We start from the raw sequence: 23,836 nt of genomic DNA on the forward strand, positions 1-23,836 counted from the left end.
TAACCAGACTCAAGTAGCACTTGATCTGTCATTTTCTTAAGATACTTACTGCTGATCTGGCATATCCTTGTTTACGTGCCTTATCTTACTAGATTTGAAGTTTTGTAAGGTAAGATCTCTATCGGATTTTTATTTGTATCATTCACAGTGACAGGGGACCAGGCAGGCCCCAAATTGGTGTCTGTTGAATGAACAAATGAAAGTGAAGGAATAAATCATAACCATTTCAAGTTAGTTTTGTGGATTTTATTTGGATTATATGAAGAAAAACTCTCAAGGAAGGAAGCTAAATAGAGACTATAAGAAACACTGTATCTTTCAGGACGTCGTTCCCTCCCTTCCCCCAAAGCAATTAGGGACTGTAAAGCTTTCACTTTACAACTAATAAAAGGCTGGTGAATTCTTTCTGAAAAATAATTGAAGGCCCCTAGTGGTTTATCTTTACTAACTTATACATTGTTAACTCTCAGATATTAAACCAGCAATGAACCAGAGCTTGCTTTATCAATCACCATTTCCTCTTTGTTTATAGGAACTAGAAACCTAGGTTGCTGTTTTTCTTTCCCCTCCCAAGTGTGAATTCCTTTACTTAAAGGAATTACACAAACATAGGGAAAATACGTAAATAAGAAAAACGCACACACAGTACAAATTCATTTCTTCTCAGGTATTTTTTGACCAACCCCTCAGACTTGAGACAGGCTCTGTAATAGATGTATGTATGTGTGTGTATATACTAGAAAAATAGAAAAATAAGGTCAGCGCAAACACTATTTTTAGGTATGAATGAGTATGAAACGAAATTTCAAGTTTGTCTTAGTATTAAAAACGACACCGAGAAAACTATATAAATATATCCTTGGAACTAGGACCCCAAATCAGCAACACCAGCAAACTGAGACGGGGGTGAGTGGAGGAGTAAATGGCAATTTATCTCTAAAGGAGAAAAAAAAAATTATCCGAACTACCCGCTTTTCCTGGAGTGGGGGCGTGACTCACATTTTCGGATAATCTGAATAAAGGGATTGCATGCATGTGTGTGTGTGTGTGTGTGCGCGAGGCATTCACCCCTTCTAGCTCCGGACTCCCGAGCCGCGCGGGCGGGCAGCCCCAGGCCAGCCGAGAGCCCCGCCGGCTGCCGCGGGCAGGGAGGGAGCGCTGGGCGGGCGCTGATTGACGGGGCGCTCGGTCAGGTGACCCGGAGCGCCACGTTCCCGGAGCCCAGCCGGCGGTGGCCTCCTGGGCTGGGCCGGGGCCGCACCGGGAGCCGAGAGGGGCTTATCTCCCGGAACAAAGTTGGGGGGCGGGGACGGCGACGGGGAGCTGGAGCGGCGCGGGCCGGCGGGCTGGACCTGCGCGGCCTCCTCTTCCTCGAGAGAGCGGGTCCCGGGTGCGGGCCGCGAGCGGGTTCCCAGGGGGGTGGCAGCGCCCCGGAGCGGTCCTGCGCCCCACCCTCCTCTGCCTCCGGTGCTCGGCTCCAACAAAGGGGCAGGCCCGCGGTGGGGCGGGGAGGGGGAGGGGCCGGCCCAGCGAGCGCTGGCGCACAAAGTTGTGGAGCCGCCGAGCCTCGGAGGCGGGGAGCGGGCGGCCGCAGCCTGCCGCGGGCTTTCTCCCGCCGAGGGGCGAGGAGGAGCCTCCGGCTCCCGAAGCCGATTGGGGAATCACCGGGAGCGGTGCCCCCCTTCTTTTGGGTCATTTCTGCAGACGGAAAACTAGTGTTTGGCAAACTTGGTGCCTGCGCGCCTGTTCCAGGTTTGCACTTGGGACTGTTTTGTTTTTGGCGGAACTACCGGGCAGGAGGATTGCACAAGTCAGAGGCATTTTGAATCGGGTGTCAAAAAAAAATATTCCTTTTTTCTTTCGGACCTTGTCTAGGTCTCCACATTTCATTTTTAAAGAACGTCGCACCACAGAACTCACGCTCGCGCAGCCCCCCCGCGGTAACTACGACCCAAACACATCCAGACCAGCCCTTGGCCGCTGGGGACGCGGCGGCGGCGGCGGCTGGCAGGCGAGGCGGCCCGCGGGTCACGGGAGCAGGTAAGTCCATGCATTATTGAAGCCCCGGGCTGGGGAATGTGACCACAACCCCGGGGAAACGGGGCGTGGGCTGCGGCGAGGATGAACTTCTCTGCGGTCCTGAGCCCAGGATCAAAGGCTCGACCTCCTTCCCAAGAATGTGCCTAAGATGTAATCAACTTTTGCGGGCACTTTCCTCGGAACCTGAGTTCAGCTCCCCCAGGGGCGCGAGAGAATGCCAGCAACGAGGAAAGAGGAGGGGTTTCTAGGAATCCGTATAGTTGCGAATGATCCAAACTCCTCTGCCTGGTTGGGGGCTACCCTATGGCTTCCCCCGATCTTCCTCCCGGCGGGGGTGTGAGAGTCGCGCATCTGTGCCTCGCGCAGTGAGGGGCGCTGGGCCAGTGATCTCCAAGGGGGGACGTGGCTTCCCAGGAGGGCCTGTCACACACGCCCTAGCTTCGGAAGGCGGGGCTAGAGGTGTCCGCTAAGAGAGGGTGGGGTAAGGGTGGCCGTGGTCGACGGGCAGGGGAGCAGTTCCCAGCCGTCCTCCTGGCAGGAAACGTGTTCGACCTCCGGGCCATTGCTGCTCGGGAGGGTGGGGCTCCGGTAAGGGGACGCGGGAGCCGAGTCGGTGCGTGGTCCAGTGCAGCCTCTTCTGCTGGTTTTCCGGACGCTTGGCATCTCTTACTGCAACTGGTAAGGTAATTCATGCCCACCTTTGGCTCCAGGTCCGAGGCTCTGGTTGCCCAAGGCCACTTACAAAACCAACAAAGCACGAATTTTAGTTTGTGCAACTTTTAGAAGGCACGCTGTTAAAAGAGACGTTCCCCCAAGCTCCGGAAAGGGAGTTGTTCTAGGGAAGGAGAAAACGTGCCCGACCTTTCAGAGCCAGGGGACCTGCAATTTGTTTTACACCGAATTGGAGAACTCTGGGTCTAACCTGGGTCTAACGGCTCCGCTTTCTGGCATGTCCCGGGGTCAGCTTCCTCTTTCCCAGCCTCCAGGTCACCTGGGTCACCAGGGCTTCGCGGGTCAGTTCCCCGTGTCGCGCTTGGGAGAGTCCGTGCACCGGTTGCCGCGACCGGAGCGCACAGAGTTCGCGGGGAGCCCGGACTTCCCAGGTCCGGATAGGAGCTCGCGGACTCTGGGACCTGCGGCAGGAATCGCATCCATTGCTCTGTAACTTACACAGGCCTCAGGAAGTCGGGTTGGCCCCTCCGGGCTGGTTGCTGGTGGGCGTGAGGGACGCAGCCCCGCGGATAGCGCTGCGGGCCAGCGAGAGATAGAGGAATGCGCAGCTCCTGGGTGCTTCAGCCTCCAGGGTAACCCGCGGCAAGGGCCGAGGTTTACGCGGAGTCATTCCTTACCCCCTCGACCCGTACTTATGGGACCGATGAGACCGCTCTTTAATTCTCCTTTGGGTATTTACACACAATTTATTGCCCCTGTAAACAGTATTAATCACTGTAGTATTCACCTTCCCTGGGAGCTCAGAGTGAATGGCAGTTCTTGGCACTGGGTGTCTTTTACTGTGTTTCAAGCAGAGCGGCAAACTCTTGCCCCTTTGGCTTCCCTTTCCACTACGTATCTCTAGCTAGGTTTTGGTTCCCAGTGTTAAATAATTTTTGCCCAAGGACCAGCATTGCATTTGCATCATAATTGTATATTGTTGAACATATTTGTATGACATTGTATAATTCCTATATTATTTTAAAGGCAAAAACTTGAGCTTTCCTTTTAAGGCCACCCTCTCCCGTCCAACTTGGTTTATTGCCACACACTCATGGCTTCAGGTCCCCATGACAGCCAGAGATGATCTGAAGAAAATGTTGGTGAACGTAGAGTTGAATGTATTGGTTTCAGTGAGAAAGATCTGGCTAAACTTTGGCACAGAACCCTAGAGTAGTGGTAACAGTAAGTTACAGTTTTAAAGGGATTAAAGCTTCGAAAGCAATGTCCCATTCATTTATTCTGTTTCTTACCTCGCTGTGTGTGGAAGGTGGCCTTCCCTGAGTTTCATAGATGTGAAAGTAGAGGGACACCCAGTATATTGTTAGTGACTAAACTTTGATTCTTTCTCCTGACAACCTATTATAAATCGCTGCTGCGTTTAGCGATTTAGAAGGAGGTATAATATCTTTTTTGCCATATGTTACTCAACCTGGAGTCCCCGGCCATTCATGCAACAAGTGGCAGCCTGTGGCTATCACCGTTTAAATGGTCTTCTCCCTCCTTCCCATTCTGTTCTTGTCCTCTGACATCCCTTTCTGCTGCATCCTTGTAGTATAAGGGATTTTGATTATCCAGAAGAGAAAATTTGAGAAGTTATCTTAAGGAGAGTGGCAAAATAAAATATAATGAAGAACTATTAATGTGCGAATGGAATAAATTCCTGTGTAAACAGTTTACTTTTTTTATGGAGTGGGAAAAGTCTTTGGGAAGATTGAAGTGAAGACCTTTGGCTAACACCAGTTATGAAGGAGAGCATTAGAAGTATCTGTCAAAGGGAATAGTTGTGTGCCAGTAAAGAGAATTTTGTTGGGTAAACCTGATTTTCCATAATAAAATGTTATATGCATTCTTCTGAACAAAGTTGTTTGGTTTTTGAATATAATAAAATACAATTAAGAATTCAGTAAATCTTTTACAAGTATGTACCCCAAAAAGGGAACTTAATCACATAATAATCCCTAAAGTCTTAACAGTAATAGAGCAATATAAAACATGAAAAAGTTCTTTATAATCATAAAATTTGGCAGACATATAATCTAATCCATATATTCCTCCCTACTGGAGAGGAAATTATTCCCGAAGTTTTAGAAATCTGCCACAGTTTTCATATGCCTCAGCTCTTTAACACTTAAAATCTTTTTCTAAGGTAATTTTGACCTTTTTTTTATTAGAATACACCCTTTTCCTGACTGATCAGGAAAATAATATAATAGTAATTATGTATTATGTATATTTGTATTATTATAAAATAACATGTTGTTTCCTTGAATATTATATATCAGAAAACATAAAATACTGAATATTACATAAATATACAAAATGAAATATAAAATAAAACCATATGGTGTGTCCTTAAAGAATTGGCTTGTCTAATTCTACCTAGCAGTAAACTCTGGTTCTGATACATGTTGTAATATGTGAATTAATATCCATTATTCCCAGATTAATATTTGGATGTGTTGACTGTTATATTCCCAATTAAGCAATTATTTAATGTATTTAATTGGCATTTGCGGTCCACAGAAGGGGCACTTAGGATAGAGCCAAGTCCCTGAACTTAAAATTGAATTCTGATTCTGTCTGGGTTTTTGGGGCAGTGTGTTTCAGAAAGTATTCAGGCCATGCAGTGCTCTGACATTCTTAAAGAAAAGGTAGTAAATATTGCAGGATAGAATTCTCAATTCTTTAATTTCTAAAGATGCTCTGACTAACTACCAAAGATTAAAATTATTTTATTGAATTATAGCTATACTCAGCAGAATTCATGTGATGTACCTTCTAGAATAAAATGTGTCAATGATATAACATATAACTACCCAGATTTATATCTAATCTAGACCATTCCTGAGATCAGACCTGTATATCCATCTGCCTTTTTGTTATTTCCATTTACATATTTCAGAAGCACCTCAAACTCAGCAAATCCAAACTACATTCATTATTTCTTCCTCTGGTGGCTTATGCTTCATTACTCCCCAGCTCAGTGAATGACTCACCATCTACTCAATTGCCTAAATTGGGCAATCGTTTTGTCTCATATCCAACCAGTTCCCAAATCCTATTGACCTTCTTTATTTAATATTGAAATGTCCCACATATCCACCCATTTCTTTCCATCTACTGTTGTTTCGGCCACAATCATTTCCTGCCTGTAATATTACACTAGGAAGAATAGAAGACTAAACACCTATATATATATGCTCTTTAACTACATTTCCCACTTAGCATTTTCCAAAGTTCTTGCTCTCTGTCTCTCTCTGTCTCTCTCTCTGTATATCTGTATACATAAGTACAGAAACAGATATAGATAGGCAGATAGACATGCATAAATAAATAGATATATGCTGTCCTGCTTGAACTTAAGTTGAAGATATTATCACAATTCATTGCTAAATATTTCATCACGTGTCTCCTACCATCAGACATTTCCTTGCATAATGACAAAACTATTAACCAATATTAAAGAAGTTTAATACTGATAGAATAATAGTGTCTAATATACAGCCCAAATTCAGACTTTTCAAATTATCCCAAAATGTCTATTTTAAAAAATTCTGCATTCAATCAAGGATTACCTAAATTCTGAATTCTCATCCTTGAAGACTTGACTCAAATGTCATTCCTTCAAGAAAAGCCTTCTTTAATTGCCCAGAGCAGGTCAAATTCCTTCACTATATGGTGATATTACTCTATGCTTCTCCTTTGTATGTTTGTAGCATATCAGAAATAATTTATTGAATAATTAACTGCTTTGTGTCTATAAAGTTCATAATGGCAGAGGGGCTGTGATCTTTTTTTGATAGTCTTATCCCCGTTGTTCTGATCAGTGCCTTATACATAGTAGGCACTGAATAAATATTTGTTGAATTAATGGGTACTATATGTAACTATATATGACTATATTAAATAATATATGTATATATGTGTGTGTGTGTGTATATATATTTTCAAGTCAATACTTTCTCTTTTTTCATTAGCTGTTGATGTCAAACTGGAGCATTATAGAAAATTGACAGTCTTAAAAAAGAGGATTTAGTGAAGTCTTTGGATATATCGAAACCCAGCAAAGATGGCCAAGTACGGAGAGCACGAAGCCAGGCCTGATGATGGGCAGAACGAGTTCAGTGACATCATTAAGTCCAGATCTGGTAGGTAATGGCAGCTTAAGAAAATGGCAGATTTTTATGCGTAAACTACTTAGAAGACGTAGGTGTTTTTTTGTTTGTTTGTTTGTTTGGCTTGTTTTATACCGTTCTTGTGAGAGAAACTTCTTTTGAGAAACCTAATTCTGACAAATGAGCATCATATTGTAAAAGGGAATATAATGTCTCTGAGTATCCCTCTTAATTTCTCCACCCCATTTCCTCTTATCACGTGTTGATTGGGATCGCGTGGTGATGGTGAGACTGTTGCTTGTAGTTGGATGCTGTTCGTTTGTAACACGACCCCCTTTCAACACAAAAATACAGCTGGGCATTTTTTTTTTTTCCTTTTCAGCATATTTTATGAAGTTGAAGGGATTATATGCTTAAAGTAGGAAGTACCATGGTTTCTGGCAGGGTGGATCTTCCTGAGTTTTGCTTCATGACCACCTGTCCTCACCCCCATCCCTTTTCCCTTTTGGTGGCCAGGGCTAGGCCAACAGGTGTCCCAGCTTTGCTTCCATTTTTGAAACTTCTTGTGAACCTCTCAAGGTACAGTTTTCACCTGGGTAATCTAATAAACTAGAATAGGACAAATTAATGGGTTTTGTATGAACATTTAAATTGGGGAACCTAAGGATACCACTCTGCCCTCCCCAGTCTTTTTTATATAACTGAGTACTTTTCTATTCTGACTGTTCAAATAAATCAACTGGGGAGCTTCTTAAAAAAAAATGCAGATGCACTGGCTCTTCTCCAGACAAAAATTTGTGTGTTTTTGAAAAGCTTCAAATATGATTCTGAGACAGGCTCTGAGGGGAGGTATTTTTGAGCAGGCAGAGCCTTTCTGAGCTTTGAAAATTACACAGCACTCCACCCTGGGTGTGAACACTATACTTAAGTAACTTTGAGAGTTACTCTGAGATATGAAATTACAACCAGTGCCACTTTTAAAAACAAGGAAAGGAACCTACAGCTTGTTTTGCTCTGCGCCATCTTTATATTATGTCAGGAGCTTATTTTTTAGTATTTGGAACTGCAGAAATATGCACCAAAAATAAGTGCTAAATTAATAGAGATATACATTTAGGACACACATTTCTCTCCATGATACTGGTATTAGTTGATTGGTAATGATTTTGCTTATTACAGTCTTGGCTCTAAATACGTAGTTACTATTGCGTAGCTTGAAGGATCTTTTGGGGGTATAGCTTAATATCCTGTTTTAAAGATTGCTCTGAGGATGTTTTATTCCACTAAAATTCTTTTTGTTTTACATGCTTTAGTAATATAAAGTACTATGTAGATATAAGGGATTATTAATATCTTCTTAAGAGTATTGAATGTATCTCCAGAACTGTGTAACTGTAACAAAGAGGAAAATGAAAGCAAGACAATTCAGTATATATGGATGTTCTATAAATTGTGCGGAGGTCTATTCGTAAATGGTTTTCTGAATCAACCTCCATTACAGTATAGCCCTTGATATTTATAACTATGCACTTTATGTCAGTAAAAAAAGTAATTATGTAAGTTTAAAAATCCTGGGTATGTATGCTGCATGCTCTTATCTTCCAAACTATTTCTTAACTTATCATTTAAAAAGAATGACAGTTCTCATACACCATCATACACTATTGGGCAGAAATTGTCACGTTTTTAACATAGGTATACCGATTGGCCCAGTAACTCTCTTTTTAGAGTTTTTCCCTAGGGAACTCACAGAAATGTACAAGCAATAAGTTGATCACAGCATTTTCATAATGGAAAAAAAATTGGAATCACCATAAAAATCCAATATGGAGGATTAATTAAGTCCTAATTTCCCAAAGTATTTTGAAAAGAACACAAGTTCTAATGTGTAATTAAAAAAGAATGGCATAGATAAATAACTTTTTGAAATAGTGGTTAACCTACTCTTTTCCTTTAGTGTAGGGCATCTAAAGAGATCATATAGAATATCAGTGGAGCTAATTGCATAAGGTTATATCCATAAAGTAGAAGATTATACATTCATAAAAATGTTATTGATGTGTGTATAGAAGCATAGAAATATTGATATTATTAAGTAAATATGTGCAATATGAAGTCATTTATGTAAAAATCAGTTTTTCAAAACAATTCAGCAGGGTGTACACTCAAGTGTTACAAGTGGTCATCTTGGCATTTTGGGATTATTATTTTTCTCTTTTTGCTCATATGTATTTTCTAAAGTTCTTCAATGAGCCTGTATTACTTAGTTCTTATATTTCTAAAGAATTCTCAAATTGCTTAGTGTTTTAATGCCAAAGCTATGACTGTTACTTTTTTTTTTTTTTGGTGGCACTTACTTCAAAACACATTGAAAAGTTAGCTGTTGCATAGCTGAGATATGAATCACATTCTTTTGGCTGGGTTATGTTGCAAAAGCCAGTAGATAAATTTGGATTTGAATGGGCCTATTAGTCCCAATCTTGGCTTTCTGGAAGGCACAGTTTTGATTCTTTTAAGGTAAATATTAGTACACAGTGGTAACGTTTCATGGTATGCCAAAATGTGCATATTGAAAAGGGATTTTTAGTTCAGATTACATCACAGGAATTATCTACATATAATGCATATTTTCAAAGATCCTCCGTAGACATGTTTTATGCTGAAGTTGTTGCTTTGTCATTGTTTTAAAGGAATGTTTTCCTATGGGAGAACTTTGATTCTAATCTGCTCTTCTAGGTTTCTGCCTTTTGGGTATTGGATATGGGGGAGGGAGCAAAGATTAGGATGGAAAAAAACTAATGTTGAGAGTATATTGATAAGTTTAATTTCTTGGTTTATGAAGGTTCTTCTCTTCTCTCCCCTCCTTGAGTTTGGACAGGTTAAAAGCCTGGCATAATAAAAGTATTTGTGCAATACGTTACGTTATTGGGATTGTTTATGTTGCCCTCATTCAATATCAACTTGCTTTATGATGTATGTGAGGTTTAAAAAAATTTTAAAAGTCATTTCCACCATCTAAACAGAAATGAAATTTTCAAGGGTAGGTGATAAAATAGTTTCATGAATATATAAAGCCTTACATTTCTTTATGGTTTTAGTATATTTGCCTTGGACTTGAGTGAATTTTAGAAAAGAACTTGAAAGAATATGACCTTTAATGACTAAGAGCTTGGGGTGGGGTAAAAGAGACCTTCCTTTCCCTAACTCAAAGACACCTATGTCAAGTTTGTCATCAATGGCTACATCTTTGACAGCCCGAATTAGGGGGCTTCAGAAAGCTTAACAAGTTAGTAAATATTTTGAGAGAGTACTGGTAGGCCAAGAAATAGATTTTTTTTTGAAGTGAACTATATTGCCAGTGGAATCTATGATGTATAAATTTCTTCCTGGAACATTTTAAACGTGACATGATAAAATAGTTTGTGATGCATGTCAGTCAAAGAATATGCTCCTTGTTACTTTAGTCTGTCAATAGCTAACACACGGTTACAGCTAGTATAGAACAAGTCATCCTTTTCTGTTCTTCTCAGTGCTGTTGTGGTAGGTTTTAAGCCAGACGCCCCTAATGAGGCTAGAGCTCAAGGCTAAAGACAGTGTGCCAACTGCCTACAGGTGGGGAGTTTGACACTTTGGGGATTCGAATCACGGACTCTCAGATGGGAAAGGGCCATTCATTGAACGAATTAGTCATGTAAGCTCCACATTGTTACATGATTCAATGTGTTCTTAAAAGACCGTGGGCAGGAAGCCTGCATGTGGTAGTTGTATCATTTTTTTCTCTTCATCTTGTCCAATCCTGGGATCTAATTGCTGAGGGAACCTTAGAGGCCATATAACTTGGTCACACCTGTGAGGTAGTTTCCCAGGCTCTGCTTGAACATCCCCAGTGATGGGATCCCACTGGTGATGATGATGGTGCTGATTCTAGCTGCTTCCATTTACTGAACATAGACTGTGTACAGATATGATGCCTCAGAGTTTCATCCTTGCAGCCACTATTTCACAGGTCACAAATGTGAGCCACACAGAAGTAATTTGCCACACTGGCCTTCCTTCTCTGTCTCCAAAGGCCCAGTGGTGCCTGCCTCAGGGCCTTTGTACATGCCTCTGACCTCTGTCTTTGTGTGATGTGCTCCTTCTTGTCATTGAGATCTAGGCTTACATGGCGTCTCTGAGAGATCCTCCCAGAAAGCTCTTTGGAATGTAGCTCTCCCAATACAGTAGCTGCATCACTGTATTTAAGTTCCGTCTGTGTTCTTGTTGCTATCTAGCATTTGTCTTGTTTTATGTGTTTGTTAATGGCCTTCCCACTAGAATTTAATTCCACAGGAGTAGGGACCAATATGTCCCTGGCAACAAACCCAGTGCCTAGCTCTTAGGAGGTGAGCAATGAATGTTTATTCAATGAAAAAGGCTACAGAGCTAGAAAGTGCCAGACTTGGGATTAGAACTCAGGTGACCTGACTCCAGAAACTGCATTCGACCTCTACATAGTGCGGGGGCCTTCTCATTTACAAGGTAGATTATTCCGTTGCTATTGGAGGATTCTTCTTTGTGTTATGCCTAAAATCCATTGCTATTAGATGATTCTTCTTCATTCTATGCCTAAATCTATTGCTTTCACATTTTTCACGGTATTAATTGGATTTACACATCCCTCGGCCTTTTCCTTTATGGTTACCAAGGTTGGAACCCTGGGCTGTGAGGTCGAGCTTGTCTAGACCCCCCCTTTGGCATCCTAGCCCCTTCCTAGGGAGGACTGATTGGAGGAGACATGGCCTGCTGCTCCCAGACTGTCCTGCTTCCCTGGCCTCTGTCAAGAGGTAGCAAAGGGGAAAATACCAGAGGACAAGCAGTCCTTTGGGTGGAAGGTAGAGAAATTGATAATCTGTTTCTGACGTGAATTCCCTTTTCTCTTTTCCTCCAACTGCCGCTCAAGGGTTTTCATTGGCTGATGAAAAAAGGTAGTGGATTTCAGATGCACTGCGATTTGGCAAAGTTTCAGTCTTGGTCTGATGCCCAGATGGGTATCTGTGGGATTGAAAGAGTTGGTAAGAGGTGGGGGAAGGGGGAAGGAAGAAAAGAGAGGCCAGTGAAATAAAAATAAATTGAATTATTTAAGATGGAATATTATACTTGGTTACATTTAAAGCAAGCCTCCTAAAAAAAGATGCTATATTTGCAACAAAGTAAACTTTCTTAGCAAGATTCAGTTTTATGAAAGTTATGAGGAAGATTACCTTATTTGTTTATCTTTCAGAGGCCTTTCTTTCCTAAGGACAGTGGTTAAGTTGTATTTCAGAGAACCATTGGTCTGCTTCTTTCTCTTTCATTTAAAGAATTATCTGTGAGGGGATTTTTCTAAGGAGCATAAGAGACTGACAAATATTTCTCATTTTTCTTGTTCTCCATCTTCTTCTTTTTTATTTCCTGAAGCTTACTTGGCTGGAATACCTGTGCTTTGAAGGACGGTCTTTGAGCAGGTTTGGTTTTTTTCCATGAGCCCTGGGGATTTGTGGAGAGGGACAAGTAACCCTGATGGAAATTCAACTCGGACAGAGTTGAACAGCTATTCTTATAATGCGTGTAAAAATCTTCTCCGTGTTGTTAGCCTCATTATGCTGTAATAGTGCAGTCATAGCAAAGTTTGCTATGCTAATGCGATTCTCATGACTTGTTACTGTGGTTGTGAAAGCTCGGTAGGTGATCCATCCACGATTGGAAAACGTGAATTGCTGAGAATGTTCTAAGCGTTGGAAGTACATTAATTATATAGACAGAATGGAAAACTCAATTTTATTGAACCTTATTTGAGGCCAGAAGTTGAACTAGATGCTGATATGATGATTTGCTGGGAACAAGGGAACATGTAAGGTCATTGAAGCAGTTGTAAATATTAGTTAAAATTTAATTGTGAAAGGGTACTCAGGTGGTTTCAGATGCATTGGCTAGATTTTTTTTTTTGTCTCTCCTTAAGCTGTGTGTGGAGACAGAGATATTTTCTAGGTTATTATTATTTTTTGCCATAACTGTATCATAATAAATACACTCAATTTAGTATTTGAAATGTGAGTCAGTGAGAGTTTTTAAATACATATCTATTTCTCTCGAGTCGATGGCTTGTGGACTGAGAAATCTAAGCCAGATTCAGCTCTTTCACTTTTGCTTTATCTGCCCCTGAATTTGCATGTCACCTGCAGGAGGCTCCCATGTAGCCTTTGAACTAGCAAATACCTGAAGTTTATTAACATCCTGTGGGGCTGCTCTATCAGAAGCTTGTACTCCTGGACTAGTTAATAAGGGGAATAGTTTGTGCATGCTCATTTGGCAGCTAAGGTTAAGGTTTGGGTGGTAAAACCTCACATCGGTTTTGAGAACTTCAAAAAAAAAAAAAAAAAAAAAAATCCTGTCTGTCACAGTTGTTGAGCCCAAAATGTAAAGTAGGAAAATAACATTTCATAGGTGAATACTTTCGAATGAACTTTTTTTTGGTGGGTGGGCGGCTGGCTAGTTATTATGATTTCTATAAAGTTCAACACTTTTAGCGTTTACTTATGTAACCAAATTTTTTTTTCAAAGAGCAGAAAAAAACACATAAGGACATTTCTGATGTAGCTGGGAATCCAATAAAAAATATATCACTTTGTATCTCTAAAGTGGCACAATTTTGCAACAAATACAGCTATGGTAGTTGCAAAAGTATCATGTATACATGGTCTCTAATTCCATAGTTTTAATACTTGAAAATTCCTTCTGTTCCATTTTCTAATTAAGATTTTGGTGTGATCTTTATGTGACAAAGACTGGGGTGGGGGGTGCGTAGTATGTTGAGGTTGATACTAATTGATTTGTTCTCTGGCTCCTCATAGGCCTGTGTGGATCATGTCAACATTAACTGAGTAATTACATAGATGTATGCATATGCTTTTATTCTGAAAGTTGGGTTTTGGGCTCATCCTATATGGAGTTCCTAACTCAGGCTGCATGTCAGAACCACCTTTGGGATTCTGATTCAGTCATATGGGTAGGGTCCCAGCATCTGGAGTTTTCACAAGCTCCATGGGTTATTCTGTGTAGTGCCATTGATTTAGGGACAAAGGAGGCAGGCTTAAGACTCCTGGAAAGAAAGAGAAAGTGGTCTGCGCATTTCAGAGGAAAAGGAGAGCTCTAGTTAAACGTTGAAGATTATTTCACTTGTAAACATTTCCCTTTAAACAATTTAAAAAGGTAAAAGCTATCTTGGTATTGGACATTTTTTTGTTTTTGTTTTGTCTTGTATTTTGAACAGTTGGGTTGTGCTGAGCAAAGGTAAAACCGTGGAAAGTGGGTCAGGAGAGGGATGAAACTTGTTGGTGCATTTCTTATGGCCCATTGAGTCAGATCATACCAAAATATTCAGCACCGAAATATTTCTTCATTGAGCTCCTTTGTCTTCCCCTCATTATATTTAACTTTTTCCTGCCGTGAGACTAAAGTCATGTGCTGAATTCTTTCATGGAATACTTGGAACAATTCATCACAAAAACTTACCATGTATATTTTCTAAGAAATTATTTCCAAGATAGATGTGTCTTTGACTCACGGTGTGGAAAAAACCCTCACATCCATCCTTTATGCTAGTTTTCATTTTTTTCTTCTTTTTAGTTGTTATAATTTATTCATACAATGGAATACTTTGTAATGAAACACCACGAGTTCTTTTTGTATCGATAAAGGATGATTTCTAAGATATGCTATAAAGTATATAAAACACAACATTATGCGGGGTTTCTTCTTGAAGATTACAGAAAAGCGTTACATATTTATTTGCCTCCCTGTTTTTGTAATTTTAAATAGGTGATATCTAGTACTTGTATTTTCTGTAACTACATTTTCTTTTGATATAAAATCATTTGCTTACCATTCTTTTAAAATCAGAGAATTTTAAAAGATGAATAATGATGTTTATGTCAGTGATAAACCAGGATTTAAGTGACTTATGGATCATCATAGCAAGTTCCCCAAAGGTCTATAAATCTTGCGATGTCCTTATATTGTTTTCAGCAAACTAAACCAAACACCAAACTCCCAATCTCTTGTAGTCCTTGAGTTATTTGCAGTAATGTCTTGGAGCACTAATCTTCAACCTCTTTTGAACATATAGGAAATGATCTTCATTTTTTCATTGATTAAACAAGCATCAGGGTGATTTAAGATACATAATTGCTTCCCCTTATGTCATTGTGTGGAATTTGAGATCACGTCTCAGAATTTAATGGGACCTGTTCCTGAGACAGTTTAAAGATTGAGGCTTAGAAAAGGACAGCCTGGTAAGGCCTGAGTGGGAAGATCATTTCTAGTTGCGCACAGATTTCTGTTCAGAGGTCGGCCGTGTGGAAATGTGGGTAAGTTTTAATGAATGACTTAGGCGGAAGCCTTTTTATATTTATGTGCAACTAACAGACCACAAAATAAAACCAGTAAAATTTACCCCAAAACAAATAGACTTAAAAACAAAATTTGGTTCTAAGTTGTAAACGTTCCATTTTTTCAAAGTGAATGGTTGCATTATCAGTTTTAAAATTATATTGTCGTTTCAAAAATTGAGATGTAATTGACATATAACATTATATTAGTTACAGGTGTATAACATAATGATTCGATGTTTGTATATGGTACGAATGATCACCACAGTAAGTCTAGTTGACTTACTAAAATCCATTTTTCTTGTGATGAGAACTTTTAAGATCTATTCTTTTAGCAACTTCAAATATGAAAACCAGTATTATTAACTTTAGTTACCATGATGTACATTACATCACATAATCTATTTGTTTTGTAATGGAAAAAGTTTGTACCTTTTGACCCTCTTCACCCATTTTGCTGACCCCTCACCCCTGACCTCTGACAACTAGCAGTCTATTTTCTGTGTCTATGAGTTCAGCTTTTTTAGATTCCACATATAGGTGAGATCATATGGTATTTGTCTTTCTCTGTCTGATTTATTTCACTTGGCATAATGCCCTCAAGGTCCATGCATGTTATTGCAAACGGCAAGATTTCCTCCTTTTTATGGCTGGATAATATTCCATTGTGTGTGTGTGTGTATCTCACATTTTCTTTATCCATTTATCCATTGATGGACACTTAGGTTACTTCTCATGGCTTGGCTATTTTAAAGAGCATTGCAATGAACATGAGGGTGCATGTACCTTTTTGAGTTAAGTGTTTTTGTTTTCTTTGGATAAATGTCCAGAAGTGGAATTGCTGGGTCATATAGTAGTTCTGCTTTTAAGTATTTGAAGATCCTTCATGTGTTTTCCATAGTGACTGCACCAATTTCCATTCCCATCAACAGTGCACAAGGGTTCCCTTTTCTCCACATTCTCGCCCACACTTGTTATTTCTTATAATAGCTATTCTACAGGTGTGAGGTGTTATCAGATTGTGGTTTTGATTTGCATTTTCTTCTCTGGTGATTAGTAATGCACCTTTTCATGTACCTGTTCACCATATTTATGTCTTCTTTGGATAAATACCTATTCAGATCCTCTGCCCATTTTTAAATCAGATTGTTTGTTTTTTTGCTATTGAGTTATATTTATTCTTTATGCGTTTTGGATGACCTATTGGAGGAGGTCCTTGACAGGATATGACTTCCAGGTGACCCTCAAGCTGGACCCAGGCGATCACAGGCTCCTTTCCCCTGGCCCCTGTTTTTGGAATGTATGGTCCACCCACTGTTCCCGCACTGGGAGCCACTTCAAGGATGCAGCCTTCAGAGAGTGACGTGTTATTGAAACCATCTGGACTGTACTTGTGTATGTGGGTGAACCCCATTAAGGCCTCTATGTAAACTCTTTAAGATTCTGGTGGACAGGTGCTGAGAGCTCCTCGCCTTGCAGCAGCCCAGCTGAGCCTCGTATGTACGTGCCCTTGCTTATGATACCTGCCACCTACCAGTCTGCGGTGGTCTGCCTCTTTCTTGGTCTTTCCTTGCTCTCAGTGTACCAGGGCCAGTTTCAAATTTCACCCAGGCAACTCCCACGGTTGTGACCCAACATAACCCCTTATCAGGTTTATGATTTACAACATATTATCTTTTAAAATTAAAAATGCAAGTATTGACTCAGAGCTGGGAGAATGAATCTGAGTCTTACTTGGTGTTGAAAGCTCATGGCCTTACCCAGTAGCCACACACAAGTAAAACTCCATGTGTGTTCTAGTTTACGCTGTTACCCTATGTAGTTCCTTCATAGGTATTTAGAAAGTGTTGTACTGCAGAATATGAAGATGTTTACTTACTTTTGTGTTTTTATATGTAGTATCAGTGGCCAGTTCTATAACATGTAACAAATTGGACCCTTAATCATATATTAAATTCTGTGTTAATATTGTGCATATACAAAAAATGAGAGAGACTTGAATTATTTTAACTTACATGTGCTTTTTCAAGAGATGTAACCTGTTATCAGTTAGAAGTGTGTCAGTATTTGGAGGCCACAGAAGCACTTCCTTGCCCTTTCTCAGGCCGGCCTTATTGAGCAGTCAGTGTAGGACAGATTTTATTCCGGGGACCTTCCATCAAGGCCTGTTGCTCAGAGAAGGGAACCCACTTGCATGCATGCTGAAATGAACAATGAGGGAAGTCCCATGCCATCCTGTCTTGAGCCCCGACTCCGTTCCCCAGTGAAGGAGGCAAATGGAGCCGTGTGAGGACCTGCCCATGGTCCTTTTCTTGCCTTTGGGAAGATGGCTTACGTTGGTTTCTGTGCTTGATTGTTCTTCTCCCCTCCCCACCCCTTACCCCAGTTTTGAAACCTCCATCCTTCAAACTTCAGCATAAATGCCACAAGGCATTCTACTCTCCAATCACCAAGCCAGCATCCATTTTTCCCTCTCGTTCACTCTTTATTTCTATTTTGGACTCTTCTTGCTTGTGTATACGTACATGCTTTCCTGATTTGACTTTCTGATGCCAGCCTGTAGCTTAGTTTCCACAAACACGAAGTGCTCTATAAAGGCTTACCGTGCACTTTCATGTTAAGAAATCAGACTTGCGTCTATACATACCTTATTCCCTCAGCAAATGGTGCTGTTCAGTCCTTGTGCTGGATGATGGGCTCAGAGGTAAGACATGCCTGTGTTCTTAAGGTGCTCTCAGGCGACGTGGGAAGAGAGGCATACATAGGCATCGCTGCACAAAAAACAACAGTGCAGTGTACACAAGGCTGTGGAAACACGGAAGGAGGAAGGACAAGCTCTTGTCTTGGTGGGAATGAGGGGGCTGAGAAGAGAGAGCCCAAAGAGAGGGGGAATGGCGGTGTGTGCTTTGAAAGATGCATTGGAGGCAGCCATGTGCGTAGTGAGGGAAGGGCATTCTGGGGTGGTGGAAAAGAACAATGCATTTCAAGTCTGTAGCTTGTAGGTGAGTGTGGTGGGGGTGTTTTGGATGATGGGAGAGGGAGGGGCCAGGTTTTGAAAGCTCGTTTGGAACAGGAGATGTGATCTTTTCTCTGTAGGGAGTCACTTTGGGATGTTAAGTGGTTAATGACTGGCTCAGTACTGTTTTTTCAGAAAGAGAACTCGGATGGGGCCGTGTGAAAGATAAATGGAGAAGGGAGTAGAATGGAGGGAGCAAATAAGAACTGAGAAAATGTAACAGAGGTTAGAGATTATGGCGGCTTGGACCAGCGCGGTACAGGTGGAGATGGACTAGGGGAGAGGATTTGAAAGCTGGTTAGCAGTTAGTCACAACGTATATAAAGCCATAATGTAAATTTACCTTCATGGAATTTGTTTTATATTTTTAGATCAAGCGTACAAGTTTTCAAATCATGTTATAATTCATGTTCTCAACAATTTCAGTTAGAAGCTCTTCTTCCAGAATTAATTTTTTTAACTTGATTAATTTCTTAATATTTTAAAGGTAGTTTTATACCTTAGTCAAGTTCACTACTGCTATTTTTCTTTCATTGCCTCTTGGTTAGTTTATTTATGAAAGTTTAAATTGAATTAAGTTTCAATAGCATTGACATTTTCTCTCTGTATACGTGTTCTGAAAGACAGCTCATGCTTCAGATAAAAGTAGATTAATTAAAATGAGAGAAAAGAGAAAGTTTAGTTGTGTTTATTCAGTATAATATGAAAGTTCTTTGAAAAGATGTCAAAGAAAGGTAATATTAATCTCATCTTAGGTGAAGATAATAGCCTTGGGCAGCTAAAAGACAATTTATATGCAAAAAGAGCCAGGAAAACTATTTCCGAGGGACTTTAATTGACTGAAATGTTTCATGTGATGCTGTGAACATAATTTCATCCTATATTACTAATTTCAGCTGCAGATAGGATAGAGATAGTACAGATTAAAAATAAATTAAGAGCAGATGTTGAGAAATACCTTTCATTTTGGGAATCAGTAAGTGGTGGAAAGGTCATTGGAGTTTAGTCAGTAAAGTTGGGATGCTTAGAAATTATAATTATTCAGGCAAAAATGCTTTTCTTAATGCGAGGCTCTGCTTTGAAGGTCTGGGAATAGGAGAAAGAAGAGGCTGTTATTGTCATATTGTTTTTAAGTTCTATCTTTCAAATCCTTATATTCTGCAGGCTAACGTATAAATTCTGGTACGTAGGCCAGTACTTCAGAATCGTGGTTTCCTTGACCATTAAGAAAAAAAAAAAAGATCTTATTTGAAAACTTTGCATTGTTGGGCTGTGCATGGGTGATGCCTACATTTTTGATTTGGCTAGTTGAGTTGGCTGTCTTGGCTGTGAATCTAGCTTTCTTTAAGATTCAGCTCTATCTTAAGTAGTGGAGATAATTAGAGAAGGATTTACTTGTCTGTCTCTGTTTATCTATGTCTGTCTGTCTGTCTGTCTGTCTATCTATCTATCTAAGATGTTTTTAATAGCATTTTGTTACCTTGCTTCTGCTATGTGTCAGGCACTGAGATTGGCCCAGGGGGAATCACACACTCTTCCAGCTGTCAACTATCTTTCCCCTACAGAAGCAGTTGCACTAGTTTTGAAGTAAATGGATTCAACAGGCAGTTTACACAGTTTTAAAAAGTAAAACAGCACAGGATGTTGTGTGAGTTCATGGGAAGGGTAGCTAGCTGATGTTTAGGGGTCTCAGGAAAGCATCTTAGAAGAATGGATGTCTACCTTAAGACCTGAAGAATGAATACAAGTTAGAGAGAGGGTGGGGAGCTGGAGGGAGGAGGACTGTTAAGATTGAGGGACTCTGTGGCATATCAGAGGTTTGGAAGTGAGAACTGTGACTTATTCAACGTGGTTCAAGAGAGATGTGAGCAGTAATATACAGGCTGGAAAGTTAAGCTGAAACCAGTTGAGGAAGAGGGTTGTAAGCCGCTATCAAGAATTTGGATTGTATCCGAAGGGTACCTCTGAAGGATGTTTTATTTTTTAATTTAAAATGTTAAATTTAATGTCATTAAAAAAAGTAATGAAGTAGTTAATATAAATAAGTGTACAGGAAGTGATATACCAAATACATGTGTGCCCTCCTGTGAAGAAATTTCTCAGCTAACAATATTTTGGCATAGTTGTTTTAGACCATATTTTAAAGAGCTAATTATGTCACCATAGGTAAATCTTGAAAACAGGTTTGAGTATAAATGAAAATCAAGCTGCAGAACATACTGAATGGTACCATATATCAAGTCCAAATACCTATAAAAATTATTAGGTAATGTTTATGTATTCATAAAGACATACAAAAATGCAAAAGCTCAGCTGCCAGCACTTTGAGCTGCTGGGGAGTGAGTGTGCGTGTTGCCTCTGTCTGGAAGGCCAGTGTACCACGGCGCCACCCACCATGCTGTGTCCTGTGTCATTTTACTGTTGTCTACAAGTATTTGCATGCTTCAAACACTTCATAGTTTTTCAAACCTCAGCATACAACAAAACAAAACCTTCCAATTTCTAGGTGCTTCCCACATTACTTCTCTCTCTCTCTCTCTCTCTCTCTCTCTCTCTCTCTCTCTCTCTCTCCCTCTCCCCATCAAGACCAATACTAATATCAGGTCACATACTGTTTGTTTTTCTCTGGCAACAGGAGAGATGCCCACCTCTTCCTCACCTGGTGTGGGGAGACCTCTCTGCCTCCGAGAGGCCTTAAGCAGTGGGCTGATCTGATTGGATTTGTTCTTCAGGAAAAGAGATGACTTGGGTTGGGGCGGTGGGTGGGGCATGGCTGGAGGCCTCAAGAGCCGCTGTGTGACTGCCACAGTCGAAGGGTAAGAGATGTTGTTGGCCTGAAGTAGGGCGTGGTGGTTGGAATGGAGAAAAGGGGAGAGCTGGAAAGCTTTACGTAGGAGACAGATGCGATGGCACATCGTGGCAGGGGAGGAAGTCTGCTTTCTGATTTCTGCCTCTGGCAGGGGCAGTGGGACATGCATCCCAGGACAATGGGTGGCCTGGGCTGGGATCACATCTTTGAACATTGGCAGCTGAAGTCTTGACTATTTTCCTCAGTAATCCATGGAGCTCTTTGAAATATATTCTTAAAATTCCTCAACATTTCATCAAGAGCTGTTTAATTTCCTCTCTGTATTTTCTGAGATTTTTGACCGACCCTGGAAGATGAGGAATTAAGAAGTGGTTTTTGATTTTTAATACTTTTATGTCCAAGAGTCCTACGTAGGAGGCTGACATGCAGCTGTCATTCTAGCACACCTGGTTGGCTTGGGGAGGGAGGGAGTGGGTTTATTGAGAAATGCTTGCAATGTGTACAGATTTTTTATCTACTGGTATGTACCTCTGTACATTTTCTGGGAAAAGTGTTTACAGTTTTCTTTATATTCTCAAAGGAGGTCTGATCCACCCAGAAGTTGAATTGTAGTAGGGTTGTGTCTCCTGGTGTTTCAGTCTTTTCTGATGGAAATTAAATTGGCATTCTGATACTCTGGCATGAATTTAGGGTCCCACAGTCTTGCCACTACTCAAATTCTGGGCCTCATGTTGCCTCATTGTCTCATAGCTATTTGAACAAAACACCTGATTGCTAGAATTAGGGTGAGTTGACACAAAGTTTGAAGGGCAAACTTTCTGATAATGTTTGACCCAGTTTTGCATATAATGAATTTTTATTTGTTGATGAATCTCTTCCTTTTGTTGCTAAAAGTGGCAAATAATCAGACATGAATTACTAATTAACAGTCTGCTTCAATTTTTTTTTAAAAATTAGTGGAACTTGTGTTTCATCAGGCGCAGGTGGAGTGGGTATCACATGCTTTATTTTTTCTAACATCAAAGGTAATTTCTTTTTTTAAAAAATGTTGATATGTCTGTCACTTGAAAATAGGCCAGTCAGTCTCTCCCATAGCCATGGAGGAAGAGGTGGCTCTCACCTGAGGACCCTGCTCCCCAGGGCCTTTCAGGTACTTCTTTTGTCCCACCTGCCTCTTACTCCCAGAGACCAGTCGTGCTTTATCCCCTTGCTCCTCATTTCACATCCAGACCAGCACCAGCCCCCACCGCATCCCCCACCCCCCACCCAGCTTCTCTCATGTCATCTAATTGTATCATCAGCTCATCCTTACTGTCGAAATGCCACTCTGTCCTACCATTACTCTGCTTTCTCTGTGATTTTTGTTCCTGGTTCACTGCCACTCTGTCTAAAAGTTATTCCTGTTTTAGTGATTTCACTGTGAACAGAGATGGTCCTTCTAACTCTACTCTCTCAGTTTTCGAACTTCTCTTGGCCAGCCATGTCATCATTTATGACTGCAGCCCCTCCATAATCTAGCAGGTTGATGCCAAAGTCATTGCAGTTTAAAAGGTTAAAAAAAATTGCAAAAACCGCAATTATTTTTGCACCAACCTAATACATGTTAAATGTTGTGCTTTCTACTTCCAGTTCACACCCTCCTGTGTCATAACTCTAGCAATCTCTGTCTTCAGTGGGGTCCATCATCTGTTGGTCTTATGACCATTATGCTATCCCCTTCCCCCCATGTCCTGTCTTTGCTCTTTACTGAGACTCCATGGTCAACTGCAATCACTCTTTTGCTCATGCCTTCAATTCCCTTGCCTTCCTTGCATTGTCACCACTGTGTCAAAGCCCACGCCTGGCTAAATCGAACTCCCCACCTATTCTGTACTAGCCTCCATGCTGAGGAACGTGGCTGGAGAAGAACACACAACCCTAATTCCTTCCCTCAGTGTAATTCGTGATCGTGTGCGAGACCTTAATGCTGCTTGGCAATCACTCTCCCATGGTCCTAGATGATTATTTCATGCTGACTTCTCTGTCCTTGTACCTTCTCCCGGTTATGACTCTTGGCTGATGACTTTGCCGACCCTTGTCCTAAGAAAATTGAAGTCAACTGAAGAGGAATCCAAACATCTACCTCACCCAGCCCCTGCCCAAGGCCACCCCAACTGTGTCATGATATCTCATCTTCTCTTGCTGACTCAAGGATGTCTCCCCTCTCCCTTCTGCATCCCTACTCTTCCCCTCGCTTGCAGGTCCTTTTCATCAGCCTGCAAACTATTGGTTTTCTTTTAAAAAACTTGTCTCTGGATCCCACCTCTCTCTCCAGCTCTCACCCTTTCCCTTTCTGAAGGAGTTCCTCGAAAGGGTTTTATATGCCCACCGTTGCAATTCCTCTCCTTTCATTCTCTCTTAAAACCATTTTAAACAGGCGTAGCCCCTACCATTCAACTAAAATTGCTCTTGGCCAAGTGACGACAGGCTTTCCGGCTGCTGAGTCCAGTGGTCAGTTCCCTGTGCCCATGGAATTTCATTTCTCAGTAGCTTCAGCACCGTTGATCATTCCCTCCTGCAGGAAGTACATTCTTCTCTTGGCTTCCAGGATACACCACACTCCCCAGTTTGCCTCTCATTCCCCTTTGCTGATTCTTCTTCCTGACATGGGAGGGCCCAGGGCATAGTTCTTGGACCTCCTTTTATTGCTACTCACTCCCTTTGACACCTCCCCAGTCTCCTGGCTTTAAATGCCATC

At 41.0% G+C, this 23,836-nt stretch overlaps 1 protein-coding gene across 1 annotated transcript in view; it reads left to right on the forward strand.

Annotated features, from left to right (window-relative positions):
- Positions 1 to 1,541: 1,541 nt before the first annotated feature.
- The window catches only part of UTRN (utrophin), a 463,855-nt gene continuing 441,560 nt past the window's right edge, over positions 1,542 to 23,836 (forward strand). Inside the window, exons 1-2 of the mRNA XM_074333962.1 lie at positions 1,542 to 2,040; positions 6,732 to 6,902. Of these exons, the coding sequence (XP_074190063.1) occupies positions 6,824 to 6,902 (79 nt within the window). The 5' untranslated portion in view covers positions 1,542 to 2,040; positions 6,732 to 6,823. The remainder of the gene's footprint in view (positions 2,041 to 6,731; positions 6,903 to 23,836) is intronic.

The sequence above is a fragment of the Rhinolophus sinicus genome, linkage group LG05 (assembly GCF_036562045.2).
Source record: "Rhinolophus sinicus isolate RSC01 linkage group LG05, ASM3656204v1, whole genome shotgun sequence".
Classification (NCBI taxonomy): domain Eukaryota; kingdom Metazoa; phylum Chordata; class Mammalia; order Chiroptera; family Rhinolophidae; genus Rhinolophus; species Rhinolophus sinicus.